General features: G+C 42.3%; 1 protein-coding gene across 2 annotated transcripts; it reads left to right on the plus strand.

The window, feature by feature from the left end:
- Window positions 1-5,303: 5,303 nt before the first annotated feature.
- Window positions 5,304-9,756, plus strand: CREBZF (CREB/ATF bZIP transcription factor). Of its 2 annotated transcripts, none has more exons than XM_070942950.1 (3): window positions 5,304-6,430; window positions 7,178-7,256; window positions 8,106-9,756. In XM_070942950.1, exons 1-2 carry the CDS (start codon window positions 5,523-5,525, stop codon window positions 7,224-7,226), a joined length of 957 nt encoding a protein of 318 aa, XP_070799051.1. In that variant the 5' UTR covers window positions 5,304-5,522; the 3' UTR covers window positions 7,227-7,256; window positions 8,106-9,756. The 2 variants fall into 2 exon arrangements, with proteins under 2 accessions (XP_070799051.1, XP_070799052.1); XM_070942951.1 differs by having other exon boundaries at window positions 8,476-9,756.
- The last annotated feature ends 7,556 nt before the right edge of the window (window positions 9,757-17,312 follow it).

Genomic DNA, 17,312 nt, shown 5'->3' on the forward strand with positions numbered 1-17,312 from the left:
AATTTACCTACCTTAGAAAGGATGGAAGGCTGAGTCAACCTTGAGCCTTGGCGAGATTCGAACCTGCAGTAATTGCAGGCAGCTGTTCTTAATAACAGGGTGCTTTAGACCACTGTACTACCAAGGTTCTATAATCCCCATTTGTGACCTTTTCTGCTGGCTTCCGACAAGCCAAGTCAACGGGGAAAGTTAGATTCGTTTAAGGACCGTGTGATTCACTTAACAACGGCAATGATTTGCTAACAATCATGGAAACGAAGGTCGTAGAGTCAGGCATGACTCATTTAACAACCGCCTTATTAACATATTTTTGGGGGGGTGATCATAAGTCGAGGGCTACCTGTAACCCTAATTCTAGATCGAACTGAGTTTAGAAGATTGATTTCGGCTGGATGTTAGGAAAATCTTCCCAGCGATAGATTCTGTTGCTTGCCATATTTTTTAAAAATATATATTTTTATTAAAAGTTTTTTTTTCTTAATATAAAATAAAAATAAAAATAAAGACAATGGAAAAAAAGGCAGGGAGTGGGATAGAGGTGGTAAAGTGAAGGAAAGACCTAAGTCTTTCCCCCTTTTAAATGGAAATTTTAAATTTGGTTTTAAATTATTGGGGTTTTAAATTTGTTCAGCCAAATTATTTAATTCGTTTTATTTTATTTTAAATTTTGTATTTATATGTTTCATTCTATGGCTGTTCACCACCCTGAGTCCTTCGGGAGTAGGGCGGTATATAAATTCAATAAAATAAATAAATAAGGAAGACGGGAAAAGAAATATATAAAAAAGCAGCGACTTCCACAATTTTTTTTAAGTACATTTAGGTATGTCAATAAAGTTATAGTATCAACTTTTTAGTTATACCAAATAATAACTACCAGCCATTTCTATAGCAGCAACCCGCTTAATTGTGAAAACCCAAAAATTGTCAGAAAAATGAAATGTTGACTTTCCATTCAGTTCCTATAGCCTTTCAACCAGTTAATAATCACGGTGAAGATCTAACTTTGTCTTCTAATCATAGAAAATGTGTAAAATAAGGAATATTTTCTAAGACTTGGTGATGATGTTCCCTAGTTTGAGCAATGAAACATCTGCAAAAAAACAAAAACAAAAACAAAAAAAACCCCCACCAAGCTTAGAGAGCAGCAAGGACCCCTCATTCCAACCTTACAAATATTCTCCAGACTGCCCATCTTATAACCAACTCTGAGTTGCAAACAAAAATAAAAGCAACATGAAAACTGTTAAGGATATTGTTGTTGTGTTACCAACCAGCAGAGTAAATGCACAAGGAAACGTTGCTGAGAGCAATGAATAAGAGATATGCAAACTGGTTTATCAAAAGCTTACTTTATAGTAGAAAAACAGTCTCATAGTCTTTAAACAAATTCCAAATTTTTGCCAGTTAAATCAGTCCAGTAGTTACAGATATCTTCTCACCAAACAGACAGTAGTTGGTTAGAATAACAAACTCACTCTGGTTCACAAACCACGATGGTAGCATCCATCCGACGATGATAGCACAATGGATAGCAACTCCTCACTATGGCAGCATATCATCTCAGCTTCATCATCAAACTGAATACGTTACAATACCTTGCTTAAATACTCTCACAACTAGTCATTACCTAATTACAGCATGACTCAGCATTACAACAAACAGCAAGAAAACTTTAAAGTCACACAATACATTTACGGATTAAAGTTACAGTACACATATATTGCCTGGACAACTTGTTAGGCTCAAACCGTATCCTAACAAAAACCATAATAAAATGATAAAACTAAACATTAATTGTGGAAGCAACCAAGGTACGATTCTAGACCTTATTATTCATGCTTTATGGTTTAACCCAGGGGTCAGCAATCTGCGGCTCCGGAGCCACATGTGGCTCTTTGGGTCCTCTGCTGTGGCTCCCTGTCAGGTGACCCCACCACTGGCTGGCCCCATCCCTCACCCTCCCCTCTCAGTCACTCCTCCCTTGGCCTGAGAAGGTAAGGGTGATGGCAGGGGATGGAGAAGCGGCCAGGGCAGAGACAGAGACATACAGAGAGGGGGGAGAGCGAGAAACAGAGAGAGATACAGAGAGAGGGGGAGAGAGAGAGACATAGATACAGAGAGGAGGAGAGAGAGAGAGACATAGATACAGAGAGGGGGGGGAGAGAGAGACATAGATACAGAGTGGGGGAGAGAGAGAGAGTGGGGGGAGAGAGAGAGATACAGAGGGTGAGAGAGAGAGAGACAGATACAGAGAGGGCGAGAGAGAGACATAGATATAGAGAGGGGGGGAGAGAGACATAGATACAGAGAGGGGGAGAGAGAGACATAGATACAGGGGGGGAGAGAGAGACATAGATACAGAGAGGGGGAGAGAGAGAGAGTGGGGGAGAGAGATACAGAGGGTGAGAGAGAGAGAGACAAATTCAGAGAGAGGGCGAGAGAGACAGATATAGAGGGGGGGAGAGAGAGATAGATACAGAGAGGGGGAGAGAGAGACATAGATACAGGGGGGGAGAGAGAGACATAGATACAGAGAGGGGGAGAGAGAGAGAGTGGGGGAGAGAGATACAGAGGGTGAGAGAGAGAGAGACAAATTCAGAGAGAGGGCGAGAGAGAGAGACAGATATAGAGGGGGGGAGAGAAAGAGACAGATACAGAGAGGGGGAGAGAGAGAGAGTAGAGGGAGAGAGAGATACAGAGGGTGAGAGAAAGAGAGACAGATACAGAGAGGGCGAGAGAGAGACATAGATATAGAGAGGGGGGGAGAGAGACATAGATACAGAGAGGGGGAGAGAGAGACATAGATACAGGGGGGGAGAGAGAGACATAGATACAGAGAGGGGGAGAGAGAGAGAGTGGGGGAGAGAGTACAGAGGGTGAGAGAGAGAGAGACAAATTCAGAGAGAGGGCGGGAGAGAGAGACAGATATAGAGGGGGGGAGAGAAAGAGACAGATACAGAGAGGGGGAGAGAGAGAGAGTAGGGGGAGAGAGAGATACAGAGGGGGAGAGAAAGAGAGACAGATACAGAGAGAGGGGGAGAGAGAGACACAGAGAGATACAGAGAGGGGGGAGGGAGGGAGGGGAGAGAGATATATGTCAAAAGATTTTTGTGGTTCCCGGTGTTTTTTAACAACTGGTTCTCTGCCCTAATGACCAGCTAGGTAGGCATGGCTGGGGGGGGGTGTTCATGTGACTGGTGGAAGTGAGTGACATCGAGTTGGCCACTCCCACCCAGGTTTTGTGGCTCCCGGTGTTTTCTTTTCTGTGGGAAATGGGTCCAAATGGCTCTTTAAGGTTGCAGACCCCTGGTTTAGCCTGTTGCCTTAATCCAACCACTGTGGTTGGTTCAACAAACTGTATCTGAACATCTATGGAGATCCTCAGCCCTCCAGATCATAGCTGTCCCAAAGGTGTTTTTTTTTTTTCAAAAGGCAACTGGACTTTCTTTGCTTTTCTTGAAGATGTTTCACTTCTCATCCAAAAAAGCTGCTTCAGTTCTAGATGAAGCTTCTTGAATGAGAAGTGTAATGTTTTTCAAGGAAATCACAGAATAACTGAGTTGGGACGGACTTTGGAAGTCGTCTACTGACTCCAATGCCCTGCTCAACAGAAGATGCTATAGCATTTTAGAGACAAATGGTTGTCCAGTCCCTTCTTAAAAGCCTCCAGGGTTGAAGTATCGATGACACTGAGCTTGTTGATCAGCAAGGCCGGCAGTTCGGCGGTTTCGAATCCCTAGTACAAGGTCTCCTGGGTGAGCAGGGGGTTGGACTAGATGACCTCCAAGGTCCCTTCCAACTCTGTTACTGTTAAATATTTCTGAAGAGAGAGAAAAAGAGAAGGAGAGAGAAAGAAAGAGCAAGAGAGGGATAGAATAGAATAGAATAGAATAGAATAGAATAGAATAGAATAGAATAGAATAGAATAGAATAGAATAGGAATTTTTTATTGGCCAAGTGTGATTGGACACACAAGGAATTTGTCTTGGTGCATACGCTCTCAGTGTACATAAAAGAAAAGATACGTTCATCAAGAATCATAAGGTACAACACTTAATGATAGCCATAGGGGTACAAATAAGCAATCAGGAAACAATATCAATATAAATCGTAAGGATACAAGCAACAAAGTTACAGTAAAGAAGGAAAGAAAGAAAAAGGAAGAGAAAGAGAAAGAGAAAGAAAAGAAAGACTTATAACCATTTTCCCACACTCCCACAGAGAAAGGGAGAGAGGAGAGAGGGAGGGAAGGAGAGGAAGAGAGAGAGAGGAGAAAAAGAAAAGGGGGAGAGAGAAGAAAAAAGGAAGAGAGAGATAAAAAGAAAGAAAGAAAGAAAAAGATAGAGTTACAGAGAAGAAGGAAGGAAGGAAAGAGAAAGGTACAGAGAGAGTAAGAGGAAGGAAGGAGAAAAAGAAAGAAAAGAAAGAGATAGAGGAAGGAAAAAGAAAAAGATACAGAGAGAGGAAGAAGAAGGACAGAAGGAAGGAAAGAGAAAGAAAGAAAGAAAGAAAGAAAGAAAGAAAGAAAGAAAGAAAGAGTTACAGAGAAGAAGGAAGGAAGGAAAGAGAAAGGTACAGAGAGAGTAAGAGGAAGGAAGGAGAAAAAGAAAGAAAAGAAAGAGATAGAGGAAGGAAAAAGAAAAAGATACAGAGAGAGGAAGAAGAAGGACAGAAGGAAGGAAAGAGAAAGAAAGAAAGAAAGAAAGAAAGAAAGAAAGAAAGAAAGAAAGAAAGAAAGAAAGATAGAGTTACAGAGAAGAAGGAAGGAAGGAAAGAGAAAGGTACAGAGAGAGTAAGAGGAAGGAAGGAGAAAAAGAAAGAAAAGAAAGAGATAGAGGAAGGAAAAAGAAAAAGATACAGAGAGAGGAAGAGGAAGGACAGAAGGAAAGAAAGAAAGAAAGAAAGAAAGAAAGAAAGAAAGAAAGAAAGAAAGAAAGAAAGAAAGAAAGAAAGAAAGAAAGAAAGAAAGAAAGGATTTTCTGAAGAACAAAGAAACTCCAGTTGCCTTTTGAAAAAGCATTTTTGGGACAAACCACTTTTGGCACCAGGCAGAGTTACCGCGATCTGTGCTGCAAAGCTCGGGACGATTAGAAAAACCACCTAGTTTCCCCGAATCTCTTCGCCTCCAAAACTTTCCAGAGACCAAAACCTGCAACTTCAGCGCACCATTTACCTTTTTATACACAGGAGTATTCTACACACAGGCTCCGCCCCCCCTCACCCTTTGCCGGACTTCTACTCCCAGAATGCTCAGGCAGAGCGCCGGAGCGTGCGCAGGCGCAGTCGCGCCGTGTCTGTTTCTGTGCGTGAGGCGGGGAGAAGGCCGCCGCGTGAAAGGAAAAAAAAACAAAAAACGGGCGAGGCCTGAGGCGAAAGTGGCCGCCGCTGCCGCCTCTCCTTCCCCCCTCCCCCCACATCCTCTTCGGGGAGAGCGGCGCTGAGGCCCATCCTGACCCGAAGGCCTCATCGCAACCGGGCCCGCCTTGGAGGGATCCGGGGGCAACGGCTAGACCGCTATCATGCGCCACAGTCTGGCCCAGCTCTTAGCGGCCTCGTCGGGCCAGGGAAAACCCGGAGAGCCGGTCGCGGCCTGCTCGTTTCCAAGCCCGGGAGTCGAGCGGCGGCCTGAGGAGGAGACGGAAACGGCGGCGGCGGCCATGGCTGAAGATTCCCTGGAGGAGCCTGAGGAAGGCGAGCTGCTCTTCCCCGCGGGGCTGGAGCTGGACGCCTGGCTGGAGGCCGCGGTGGGCGGCGGCGGCGGCGAGGCTTCCCCTCCTCCGGCCTGGGGCAGGGCGAGTCCGCATGCCGAGGCGTCGCGGCCTTCGAGCTCTTCCAGGCCGACGCGCCCGGGCGGCAACCGCCTGAAAGCGGCGGCGGCGGCTCGCCTCAACCGGCAGAAGAAGAAGCTGTACGTGCAAGGCCTGGAGACGCGGCTGCAAGGCTTGGCGGCCGAGAACCGGCAGCTCCGCGACCGCAACCGGGGCCTCTGCCGACGCCTGCGCGACCTGGAACGGGAGACGGGCTACTTGAGGGCCGTGCTGGCTAACCAGAGCGCTTTGGGCCGCTTGCTCGGACGCTTAGCCGGAGACGGCAGCTTAGGGCTCCGCATGAGGATCAGCACCAGCCTCTTCCGAGAAACGGCGGCCGGAGCCTTCGGAGAGAACGGCGACCACGACTACGCGCTCCCGATCCCGGCGGAAGAACCGGCGGAGAAGCTCCTTTCCTCCTCCTCCTCGTCTTCGTCGGCCAGACCCGGCGGCGTTTGCCTCCACGTGGACCGCGACCACCTTTCGGTGGAGTTTTGCTCTCTCTGCGCCAAGCGGGCGGCCAGCTCGGAGACTTTGGCGGCCGCTGCTGCTGCTGCTGCTTCTTCTCCTCCTCCTCTTCCTCCTCTTCCTCCTGCTGCTTCCTCCTTGCTCTCCAAAATGTAGGGTCAAGTATTTCCACTTCTTCGTCAGAACTTTAAAAATAATAAAATACAATACTCCGGGTGTCTCTTGCCTGCTGCCATCATCCCAGGGGTTGCTAGAGGAGGATGCAGTTAAAAGAGAGAGAGAGGAGAGGAAGAGGAATGTAAAATAAAATAAAATAATAAAAAAAAGAGAAAAGAAACCAGAGATAAATGGGGAAAGTGATGAGAAAGCTGGCTTTTTTGGTTAGAGCTGCCTTTGCTTATTGGAAAGGAGGTGGGGGGGGGAAGAAATGCAAAAACTTCCCCCCCACCTTTTTTCCCCTGTGTGTTGGAGGATCATCTTGTTGTGTCAAGTGTGGGGTGGGCGTCCAGGATGCCCCAGCAGTGTTGTTGGCTGAAATGTTTTATGCAGGCGCACTATTGATCAAAACGGCTCTTTGTCACTGTGTACTTGCAGCAATGGAGAAAGCAGGTAGACAGTGGTGGTAAGAATATGCCCGAAAAGGGCAGAAGTAGCTTTTAAAGGTTCCCATGAAATGAATAACGGTGGGAATAGATTAAAAAATAAATAAAAATCTAGCCCTGCTCTGTTGCTTAAAAAGACGGCTGAAAAACAAAATGCTTAAACGTCAACGTCTTCGCTGGAGAGAGACTTAACATCCAAATAGTAATATAATGCACAGCAGGTAGTTTAAAAAAAAAAACATGCATGTGAAAATTGTAAGACATCTGTTATACATTACTATTAAACTTTTCTGACAGTTTCTCTTTTAGGTGCTTGCCCTGCCAGGCTCCGTTGTGTAGGGGTTAAAAGAACAGTCGTTTACCACCTCGCAACCTGGTAAGGATCCATAATATTCCCATAATGTGGTATCAGACAGTTTGCATTGGTACTTAGCCTGTTTTTCTTTTAAAAAAAAAAGATTTGGTCTGGTCCAGGAGTTAGAAGTCGGTCTGGAAGCAGTTCCAAAAATTAGTTAATTTTGATTAATCAAGTTTCAAGTAATGGCTATTCAAGTCAGCACTACTTTCCCCTGTCATTCTAAATTTTTAACATGTTCCTGACAAGACACTTGTAGAAATTATTTTAATGTAATATTTTAAAATAACAGGTTAAGATTGGGGGGGAGGAAAATGCTGCTGAATGTACATTTAGCAATATGTTGCGTGGAGAAGGGGGAATCAAAACCATTTTTTTTGACTGAGACAATGTGAGTATATCTTTAAAGAAATAAAATATACCTCAACATTTACTTTAGAACTTGGACTTTTCTAGTGGAGTAAAACTACTGAGTTTTGCAGTTTTGACTATGTTTAGTGAGGAGGCAATTGCTATAAACTTTCCCAGTTAATAAGAGATGGATTATTTGTCCATATACTTGGCTATTCAGTTACTATAATAATGTGTCCTTATCTGCAAGGAAGCAGATAAGCCCACAGATTGTTTTAGTAATAATCAGTGTTCTATCACTACATTGCTGCATGCATTCTGAAGACTACCTAGAAATATTTTAGTCTAGTGAATTTTGTTTAGTTTTGTCTCATGAAGGTCTCTTAAAATGAGACCTCCATTTTGCTAAATTGTACTGAAATGAAAGTGGCATGCCAGTTTGAAAGTTTTCAAAAAGTAAAAAGTAAATGAACAAATATATATTCTCCCCCACACATTTATGCAATTGTTCCTGTCTAGGGTGGAGAAGATTTTCTGCCGACAAGCTCATGCTGGTTTGGGGGCTAGCACATACGTTTTCCCTGCATCAACTGACTGTTGCGTTTAAGTGCTTTATATTTAAACTTCTGTAAAATGGGGAAATAAGGGTTGTGAAATAATGTAAAGTGAGGTTTCACAAAGAATATTAAACCTGGAAAAATGAGTTGCCTTCACAAAGGCTTCCTCTTATCTTGTCTCGAATTAGAAACATATGAATATTTCTCCCATGAATGAAATGCAAAATTCTCAAAATCTGTTGCGTGTTCAACCATAAGATTTTCTTTGTGAAACCTTGCTGTTTAATGAAGTATGTGTATATTTAGCATCCTTGTTTTTCTTTATGCTGAAGTGGATACAGCTGTCATGGGCAGAAGAGACGGGACCAGCTGCTGGCCACCCTTCCTGCTTTATTTTAAAAGGTAGTATGAGAAAAAGGGAGCAAGGTAACAGGGCATTGGCTGTATTTCACTTTGAAAACAACACTGAACAGGGTAACAATGTTTTGAACAACTAATCCAATCTAGCAAGAAATTAAATATACTGATGTGAAAAGCGGCATCATTAAAAAAAAGCATTTGCTTTCTCACTGGCTATTTCATGTTTTCATATTCTGAAATTGACTAAATTGTTCAAACTTTTATTCATGTATCAGATGATTGATAACTCCTTAAATTTCCCAAGCTAGAATTAGGATTGCTGCGAAGACTATTTTAATTTTCTTTTAATTGATGTACAGTAGCTGTTTTCACTTCTATTGTCACATCTGCTATATGAATGTACCTATACATATTCCCATCTCTAAATCAGTAGGAGCACCTACAAGGAAACTGGCAAGTCTTTTCTTAAGGCAGTTGCAGCACTGCAGAGAAATAATTTCTTTGCCAGTTCATTTCTTGATATTATCCCATACTTAGTAAATGGCTATTTTTTAGAAGTCTTCTAAATGTAGTAGTCCTTGCCAGATAATAAACTGAAATATGAAAATATAGACAAATTTCTCAGTTTTTAATCATGCTTCAATATCTTTAAATGGCAGCAATTTATTGTCCATAATTCATTCATTTAGTCTCTTGGGACTCGATAGAATTTAGTGGTTTCTTTTTTTGTATTGCCGATAGCTTTTGGCCAACAGGAGGAAAGATTTGTGACACATACTTGTCTGTGGTTGTATTTCAAGAAGCAAATGCCTTTTTAAATTGCTTTTCACAGAAGTCATTTTGTTAATGTTGCATTATTGTGAAATGGAATCCTCTTTTCTTTTGTATCATTTAAAATGTTGTGAGATTAAAATATATATATATATATTCTGGGTATTTAACCATGTGTGTCGTTGAAAAATAAACTGTTGCCTTGAATACCATTCTCAGCATAGAAAGTGAGTGACACATTTGCTTAGGCAAAAGCCCAGAAGTGAAGACCTGCAGGGATTTTAGTGCCTACTAAAACATATTCAAGCCAAATAGATTTGCAAATATTTTGTCCTTGTTAACCAGTTTGATTGAATATTTCTTGAAATTAAAGCTTGAATGGAATATCCTAATAGTACTTCGAAAATATGTCAGTGTTTCTGTGTAAGTAATTCAGGCATACTTATAAGGACATCTATTCAAATTAAAAATGTTTACCTTCAGTCAAAGACTCAAGGCTGTTTTTTTATCAAATCCTTTAATTTTCTATAAAATGGTGGTTTGGCCGGGTGGCTCATTCAGAAATGATTTGTACAATGTTAAAAGATGTATTATAAATTAACCAATATAATTGTGTGTATTTTTCTGGCTGGGGATGGATTTATATTAGTGTTCAGAGGTTTTTTCTGTGATTGATAATGATGTAGCAGCATTTATTTAGGATGCTTTAAGTTTCGGTATCATTTTTCAACAAATGCTCCCAGAATGGTTTACTTAACATAAAAATTACAAAACTAAACAAGAATTGAATATTTTTTTTAGTATAGAAAATAACCACTAGCGATTACCTTGCTCAGGCAAAATTTATTGATCTCATATGTATATTTCCATGCTTGAGAATAATAACCATATACCAGGCAGTTAAAACTACTTGTTTTATAGACTTTTTATAGTGATTTTCAGCCATTGTTTAAAAATGTACTTAATACAAGATTAAAAAACAGTGACAAGGTTTAAACAACAATGAGTAAAACTAAAATTTCTGCATTTACAAATCATTTTATAAATGTTGATCACTAAAAAATTAAGTATGTGCAGTGACATACTTCAACTATGGCTGAATTATACCGACTCACTAAATATGTTATGTATGGTATTTTTCAGAGTATAAGACACTCCCCCCCTCCCCCCAAAAAGAGGGTGAAAATTTCACTGCATCTTATAGACTGAATATGGGCCTGGTTTTGGCCTCCCGAACCCTCCATGAGTTGTGTTTTCGCCCTCCCCAGCCCCCAGAAGCACTGCAGGCCAAAAACAGGTGCATTTTGGGCAAAAATAACACAGAGACCAAAAACTTTTCTTGTTTTCCTCCTCTAAATCTAGATGCATCTTATAGTCCAAAAAATACGGTATATTTTTTTTCACCCTCTCTGGGAAATAGGCTGCTGATAAAAAAAAAATATAGCCTTACAGATAATCCTCAACTTACAACCATCCATTTAGCATCCGTTCAGTTACCATGGCATTGAAAAAAACCTGACTTTTGGCTGGTCCTCACACTTACAACCATTGGGTATCTATGCGGTCACATGATAAAAATTCAGGCACTTCACGTGTATTTATGACAGTTGCAGCCTCCAGGGTCATGTGATTGCCATTTGCAGTCTTCCCCGCCGGCTTCTGACAAGCAAAGTCAGCGAGGAAAGCCAGTTTCACTTAACAACCACAGGATTCACTTAACTACAGCAATTCACTTAACTTTGGCAAAAATGGTCGTAAAATCTGGTGCAACTCGTTCACTGTCTCGCTCATTGTCTTAGTGACGAAATTCTGGTCCCAATTGTGGTTGTTAAGTTAAGGATTATATATGGAACAAGGTTGTTTCATGATTCCATGCATTCTAATTCTTGATGTGCCACAAATTAAATACGCCTCTCATCCCAGTTTCTCTGTCTCCTCCAGGGTGAATTCATTTTTTCTCCCAATCAGGTTTTCTTCCTGAAAAAAACCTTGTGCAGTAAGGATATCCCCAAATTCTTCCCCCAAAGCCATACATGCACAGACCTCTCCCCACCAAAAAAACCCCCTCTTTTAGATAAACCAGGGGTGTCCAACCATGGCAACTTTTAAGATCTGTGGACTTCAACTCCCAGAATTCTGTGAAACCTTATGCAGACTTTGACATTTCATTGAAAAATAATTTGGCATTACCAAAACAGTGTTTAGTTTAATTTTGTTCCCAGAATTAAAATTTGAAGTGGCCATTTAAACATTTGGGGTCAGTACTTTGTTCACTGCTTGATTATACCTATGCATTTTGGGGGTTTTTTCCCTGTCAATTGCACAAAGTTTGGTATCTATAGCTGATATTTTGTCCATACAAGAAACTGCAATATGCTTTATTGATGAGAAGAATGTTCATATTAAGTACTGTTCAGACAACACAGTTCATTTCAAGAAGTATATGTAGTATTTAACCAAGTGGCATATAATCTTCACTAGTATTTTTGGGGTCTTGGCATTGCTAATATTCAGATGAACTAAATATTTCTATAAACTAGATAATGATTGTCTTATTTAAGGATTCCAGTCCGGATTGTGTATGAATAAGACGCTCCTATTGAAATCTACCCTTTATGCTTTAGATTTCTATGCAGAATTCTGCTGGATCCAATGTCTTGGTGAAATTAATTAATGTGCAAAATGCATTGTTCTCAAACCCTTTGGCCCATATAGAGAATGAAACATCCTTATTTTGCTAAAAAATAGGCTGGTGTGATGTTTTGAGCAGAAGTAGCTTAAAAAGACAAAAGTGAGGATAAGCCAAGGACCTTTGGTTACCATTCAGAGGAAGGAGGATTTTGATAAGATTGTGGGTGAACATGCCAGTGCTGTATGCCACACTGGAAAGCCATTCCTTGATCCTTTGACAAGGAAAAAGCATACAGGCCAGCGTATCAGTGGTGGTTGAGGTGAGGTGCTAGGAAAAATGGGTGTTGGGACATGGGTATATCTGAAGGGGCAAAGCCTTGCTATACAGGTTGTTCTTGACTTACGACCACAATTGAGCCCCAAATTTCTATTGCTAATTGAGACAGTTGCCCCATTTTATGACCTTTCTTGCCATAGTTGTTAAGTGAATCACTGCAATAAGTTAAGTGAATCTGTCTTCCCCATTGATTTTCAATCAGAATAGAGCTGGAAGGGACCCTGCTCAAGCTGGAGACCCTATACCATTTCAAATCCAGTCTTTTTTTTAAAAAAAAACCCTCCAGTGATGAAGCACCCATAATTTCTGAAGGCAAGTTGTTCCACTGGTTAATTGTCCTCACTGTTAGGAAGTTTCTCCTTAATTTCAGATTGCTTTTCTCCTTGATTAGTTTCCATCCGTTGTTTCTTGTCTTGCCTTTCAGTGCTTTGGAAAATAAGTTTGATCCCCTCTTCTTTGTGGCATCCCCTTAAGCACTGGAATACTGCTATCATGTCTCCTCTAGACTGGCCACACCCAATTCCTGCAACCATTCTTCATATGTTTTTGTCTTCAGGCCCTTAATCATCTTCGTTGCTCTTCTTTTCATTTTTTCCAAAGTCTCAACATCTTTTTTTTTTAATCTTTTTTTTTTGGTCAGAAGGTCACAAAAAGTGATTGCATGATCCCAGGACTGCAGCCATCATAAATTAAGAGTCGTCATCGATCTCATGACCATGGGGATGCTGCAGTGGTTTGTTAAAAACCGTCACAAGTCACTGTTTTCAGTGCCCCTGTAACTTCGAATAGTCACTAAATGAACTGTTGTAAGGCAAGGATTACCCATATTCACCTTGCAAAGTGGAAGCGTCCCAAATTCTCTTTTGTTTGGAAGTAAAATGTCTGAAAAGTGGCTTATTGTGGGTTTGAAACATACCATTTTGGATTTCACATATGATCTAAAATTATCCTTTTCTAATAATAAAAAACTCAATATGACTCATATCTGGGTGTATATTAACATAATTAGAACTACACTGAATAAAAGGTACTAAAGACAATCTTAAAAAGTAGTCAAGTATGGACTTCTTCAAGGAGGCATATGAGAAAGATAAATGGTACTTGCACTAGTAAGTATTTGAGCTTTAGGGCACATAAAAATAATTTAGAGCAGGTCTGAGCAACTAGTCGCTCAGCATCCTATATATACAGGTAGTCCTCGATTTAAAACAGTTCATTTAGTAACCGTTCAAAGTTACAACAGCACTGAAAAGAGACTTAATCTTTTTCACACTTATGACCATTGCAGCATTCCATGGTCACATGATCAAATTTAGGTGCTTGGCAACTGGTTCATATTTATGATTGTTGCTATGTCCCAAGGTCCATGTGATCTTTTGCGACCTGACAAGCAATGGGGAATCCAGATTCACTTATTAACTTAACAGCTGCAGTTATTCACTTTTAACAACTGCGGCAAGAAAAGTCATAAAACAGGATAAACTCGCTTAAGAAAACGTTTCACTTAGCAAAAATAAAATTTTCGGTTCAATTGTGGGTCATAACTCGACTACCTGTACAGCTTCCTGTACTGCGGCACTAAAAGCTAGCGGTGGAAATGATTGGGTTTGGTCTGTGTTTTGAGTGGGGGCCAGTTTGCTTCAGATGGTCTCAATTCTTCAACTTTGGAGAAAGCTCCAGATTTGCAAAACAGTTGAAAATCTCGCCCTGATACCACAGTGTTAACAATTTCCTTCATGCAGTCCTGATTTCCCAGCCAATGTCTCCGCAGTCACATGGGCCTTAGCTGCAGAGTTAAAATTTCTACTCCATCATCAGCCCTGCACACACTGAAAAAGATGCTGAGGACATGACTCATTTTTAATGAGGATGTATCTCTTGGCACTAGTTAATTTAGGTACTTGAGGCTTTTAATGAACCCTTGTCCCTGTGGGATAATTCTATTTGACAGCAGCACATCTTTCGAGAATTAAGAGTTGCCATCCTGTCTTACATTTTAGTAGCTATAAGGATGTTATCCAAACACATAGTTAATAGGGCAAGTAGGTGTAGTAATGAGTGAATAGGGGCGACTAGCAAAAATAGGGGCCTATGGGGATAGATGAAGTACTTACTGGGAAGGTGGGCAAGTGGTATTTTGAATACTGGATTGGCTACTAAACAGACTTAACGTCTTGCTTGTTCTTTGCGTAATAATAATGTGGATATTTAAACCTGGAAATAGGTATATCCCAGCAGATTTGAAGTTACACTTATAATTCTTAAACAACTGATTTGTTTAAGGAAAGAATTCTGATGTATGAGATCTTCCAAGATCTTTCCTTGCGCACAAGTATTTCTGATGAAAGCCCCAGCTGTATGATTCTATTCCCCTACAGGTAGTCCTCAAGGTAGGATCGTAATAGAGCCCATAATTATGGTCGTAAATCATTGTGGTTCATAGGTCGAAGCATTACATGACCGGATCTGATTTTGTGACTATTTTTTAGGATGGTTGAGCGAATTTGTTCTCCCAATGGGCATCCCCCCCTTCCCGGTCACCTCCAAGAAACCGGAAGTAAAACAGCACAAACTGCTGTCATGGGATTGTCAGCCACTGCAAATTGTAAAGGTGAGCCAGCTGCCAAATGCTCAGAATGCAGTTACATGACCATAGAGGTGTGTGCAGGGGGCACAATGACTCAGCAGTTAAGATGCTGAGCTAGCCTGAGTTCGAGAGCTGAGCTCCGCATGATGGGGTGAGCTCCTGTTACTTACCCCAGCTCCTGCCTACCTAGTAGTTCCAAAGCATGCAAACTCAAGATAATTAGATACCACTTCGATGGGAAGATAACAGCCTTCCGTGCGTCTTGGCGTAGTCATGCTGGCCGCATGACCACAAAAACGTCTTTAGACAATGCTGACTCCCTTGGCTAAGGAACTTGAGATATGCACTGCCCATTAGCATTGGACACAGCTGGACAGGGGATACCTTTATCTTTAGGGTTGAGTGCAGCCATTGGGATTTCGAAAATGAATTGCAAGTAGCTCTGGGGAGGTCTGTTGCAACTTCGAGCTGTTGTTAAGCAACTGGTCGTTAAGTCGAGGACTGCCTGTGTTGTTAGCTATGTTACCATTTTTTTCCCCATTGGGTAGGTTGAGTTATTGTTGGAGTTTTACATGAAATTGCCTTCCATTTTGTTCTGGATTGTGGAAATAACCGAGAAATACTTGTGTCAACTCTCTTGTATATATATCAACAATCGATGCTGGGTTACTAGAAATATTGCTCAATGCTTTTCATGTGCTCCAGGAAGGGGCTCTATGTTTATGTTTATGTTTATTATATTTGTATACCGCCCTTCTCCCGAAGGACTCGGGGCGGTGAACAGCTAGCAGATAAAATACAAAAAATACAAAATTTAAAACAATATTAAAATCCAATTAAAACACCCACAGTTAAAACACCCCTATATTAAAACCCATAATTTAACGATTTAAAATTAAAGCAATTTAAAAAAGTTAGGTCAGGTCAGCCCGGCTTGATGAAACAAAAATGTCTTTAGGGCACGGCAGAAAGTGCGCAGATCCGGGATCCGCTGTATCTCCGGGGGCAGCTCGTTCCAGAGGGAAGGTGCCCCCACAGACATGGCTCTCCCCCTGGCGGCTGCCAGCCAGCATTGTTTAGCTGACGGCACCCTGAGGAGCCCCTCTCTGTGGGAGTGTACTGGTCGGTGGGAGGCTACCAGTGGCAGAAGGCGGTCTCGTAAATACCCAGGTCCTGAGCCATGGAGCGCTCTAAAGGTGGTAACCAATACCTTGAAGCGCACCCGGAAGACCACTGGGAGCCAATGCAGCTCGCGCAGGAGAGGTGTTACATGGAAGTGCCGAGTCGCCCCCATAACCACCCACGCAGCCGCATTCTGGACCAGTTGGAGCCTCTGGGTGCTCCTCAAGGGGAGCCCCATGTAGAGAACATTACAGTAGTCCAAGCGGTACGTGACGAGGGCATGAGTGACCGTGCGTAAGGCATCCCGATCCAGAAAGGGACACAACTGGTGGATCAGGCAAACCTGATAAAAAGCCCCCCTGGCCACGGCCGTCATATGCTCTTCCAAAGACAGCCGTGTATCCAGGAGGACACCCAAGTTGCGAGCCCTCTCTGTGGGGGCTAACGACTCGCCCCCAAAAGTCAGCAATGGTACCAATTGACTATATCGGGATGCCGGAAGCCACAGCCACTCGGTCTTGGATGGGTTAAGCCTGAGCCTGTTTCTCCCCATCCAGATCCGCACGGCCTCCAGGCACCGGGACATCACTTCAAGCGCATCATTGGGATGGTCCGGGGTGGAAATGTACAGCTGAGTATCATCAGCGTACAGGTGACACTTCACCCCGAAACCACGAATGATCTCACCCAGCGGCTTCACATAAATGTTGAACAAAAGGGGCGAGAGAACCGACCCTTGTGGCACCCCACACACAAGGCGCCTCGAGGTCGATCTCTATCCCGTCAACACGAGCTGCGACCGGTCGGAGAGGAAGGAGGAGAACGACCGCAGCACGGTGCCCCTTATCCCCAACCCCTCCAGTCGGTGCAGCATGATACCATAGTCGATGGTATCAAAAGCCGCCGAGAGATCTAATAGGACCAGGACAGAGAAACAACCCCTGTCCCGAGCCCTCCAGAGATCATCCACCAACGCGACCAATACCGTTTCCGTGCTGTGCCCAGGCCTGAAACCCGACTGGAACAGATCTCTGTATTGGATGCATTTGTTGCTGTGTACATATGTAGATAAGTGTATTTATAAACTTTATATAAATAAGTATATCTATACATAGCTTCTTTTTCAACAGTACTTCTTTACTTCCCTCCCCAAAAGTTTAGTTGTTGCTTTTCTCATTCACCCAATGTTGTTGGTTACTCCCTTGCAGTACGGCACAGATCCCTTTTAAGATTCTCCTTGGGATTGGGGAGTGGTGATGGTGTCTCAATTTTCCCACTTTCGCAAAGTTGATATATAAATGACCCAAACCATACTAGAATGTTCAGAAGTTATCCAAACCTTGAAAGAACTCCAATCAAAT

Source organism: Pituophis catenifer, unplaced genomic scaffold (genome assembly GCF_029215685.1).
Source record: "Pituophis catenifer annectens isolate HBS135680 unplaced genomic scaffold, rPitCat1.0.hap2 SCAF_4, whole genome shotgun sequence".
In the NCBI taxonomy this organism is placed as follows: Eukaryota; Metazoa; Chordata; class Lepidosauria; order Squamata; family Colubridae; genus Pituophis; species Pituophis catenifer.